The 1299-nt window shown below is 45.8% G+C and overlaps 1 protein-coding gene across 1 annotated transcript; it reads left to right on the top strand.

Moving 5' to 3' along the window:
• Window positions 1–628: 628 nt before the first annotated feature.
• LACBIDRAFT_318540 (uncharacterized protein) lies at window positions 629–1258 on the top strand (the record flags this gene model as incomplete). Its single annotated transcript, XM_001891318.1, has 4 exons — window positions 629–661; window positions 711–984; window positions 1035–1051; window positions 1109–1258. 4 exons carry the CDS (start codon window positions 629–631, stop codon window positions 1256–1258), a joined length of 474 nt encoding a protein of 157 aa, XP_001891353.1.
• Window positions 1259–1299: the final 41 nt, after the last annotated feature.

The raw sequence follows: 1299 nt of genomic DNA, 5'->3' as shown, positions 1-1299 counted from the left end.
TTCCTTGTCCCTACCTCCTTCCCCCATTTCATTGTCTCTGCCCCCTTCCTTTTCCCTGCCCCCTTCCCTGTCCCTCCCCATTTCCTTGTCCCTGCCCCTTATCCATCCCCTTCTTTAATATGCACTGTATGTAGTAAAATACACTCATGTCATTAATAAAATACCTTAAAATTTGATTTATTGAGATGAATGACTTGACTAGAAGTGAATTTTATAAGAAATTCTGAGTATTGAGTTGAATCAATGCAGATTAAGTCACCTGACCTCTAGATCAGTGCTGATCCATTCTGATTGTAGATACTCTGATCAGAGCATGTGGGAGAGGGTAAAGTACTGCTATTTATGGTGGATTGTGGTCTTATTCAACTGGAATCCACTGGATTCCGCTGGATTCCGCAGGACTCTGCTGGATTCCACTGGATTCCAGTCCCATTCCTGTGGATTCCGCTGGAGTCCGGTCCCATTCCACCGGAATCCGCAGGAATGACCGGAGTCCGACAGGAATAGGTAGGGCACAATAAAGTACTGCACCAAGACGGCATTTACTTTTGCGGTACTTGATGACTATATATTGGAGAATCTTGAATGCAAAACATCCGGCACTCATTACTATTCGAAATTACGGAGGATGACATCCAAGGCATTTCCGCATAAAGTAAAAGTAAGTTCACGGGCATTTTAAACCCATATGATCCTGACATTTGCTTTAGGACCGTTATCGGGAGCTTCTATGGGTCAGCCGACAATGGCGGAACTTGAAAGAATACAAATGGTTTGGCTTTGGCCATCAAAATCGTTCTCCAACAACGGGTGAGCTAGCCCTATTTTGCCCGGCTTGCCCACAACCTGGAATCAATCTTCCGAACAACTGGAAGGAGGACCCGGAGGTTTGGGCGTATTCCCGAGGCTTCGTACTCGATGGAAACTTTACCTGTAATCATAAATTACAACGGCGGCCAGAAACGGATGTCTGGTTAAAGCATGGTGAGGGATAATGGTAGAAAGGGAACAATATGCCAAGCATCTCGCAACAGTGAAGGAGACCAAGGAGGTATGTTTTATGTTATTCTCCTCAATGAACAGCTGACCGAAGTCGATCGTGATATAGGCACCTACCTGTAATGAGCATCATGCAGTTAATGATCAGGCGAGGATACACAAAGGTTGTGATTCGACGGGACTTGGAGCCGCTGCATGCCTCCGACATGGATGCTACTGCCCAGGTGGTGTTGTTGACTTTCANAAGGGAGAACGGTGAGGCCAGACATTATCTCATGAAACGGTACTGACTCTAGTAAC

Source organism: Laccaria bicolor, genomic scaffold, assembly GCF_000143565.1.
Source record: "Laccaria bicolor S238N-H82 LACBIscaffold_955 genomic scaffold, whole genome shotgun sequence".
Lineage (NCBI taxonomy): Eukaryota > Fungi > Basidiomycota > Agaricomycetes > Agaricales > Hydnangiaceae > Laccaria > Laccaria bicolor.
Note: the sequence above shows the minus strand (reverse complement) of the source record. Positions and strands in the feature narration are given on the sequence as shown.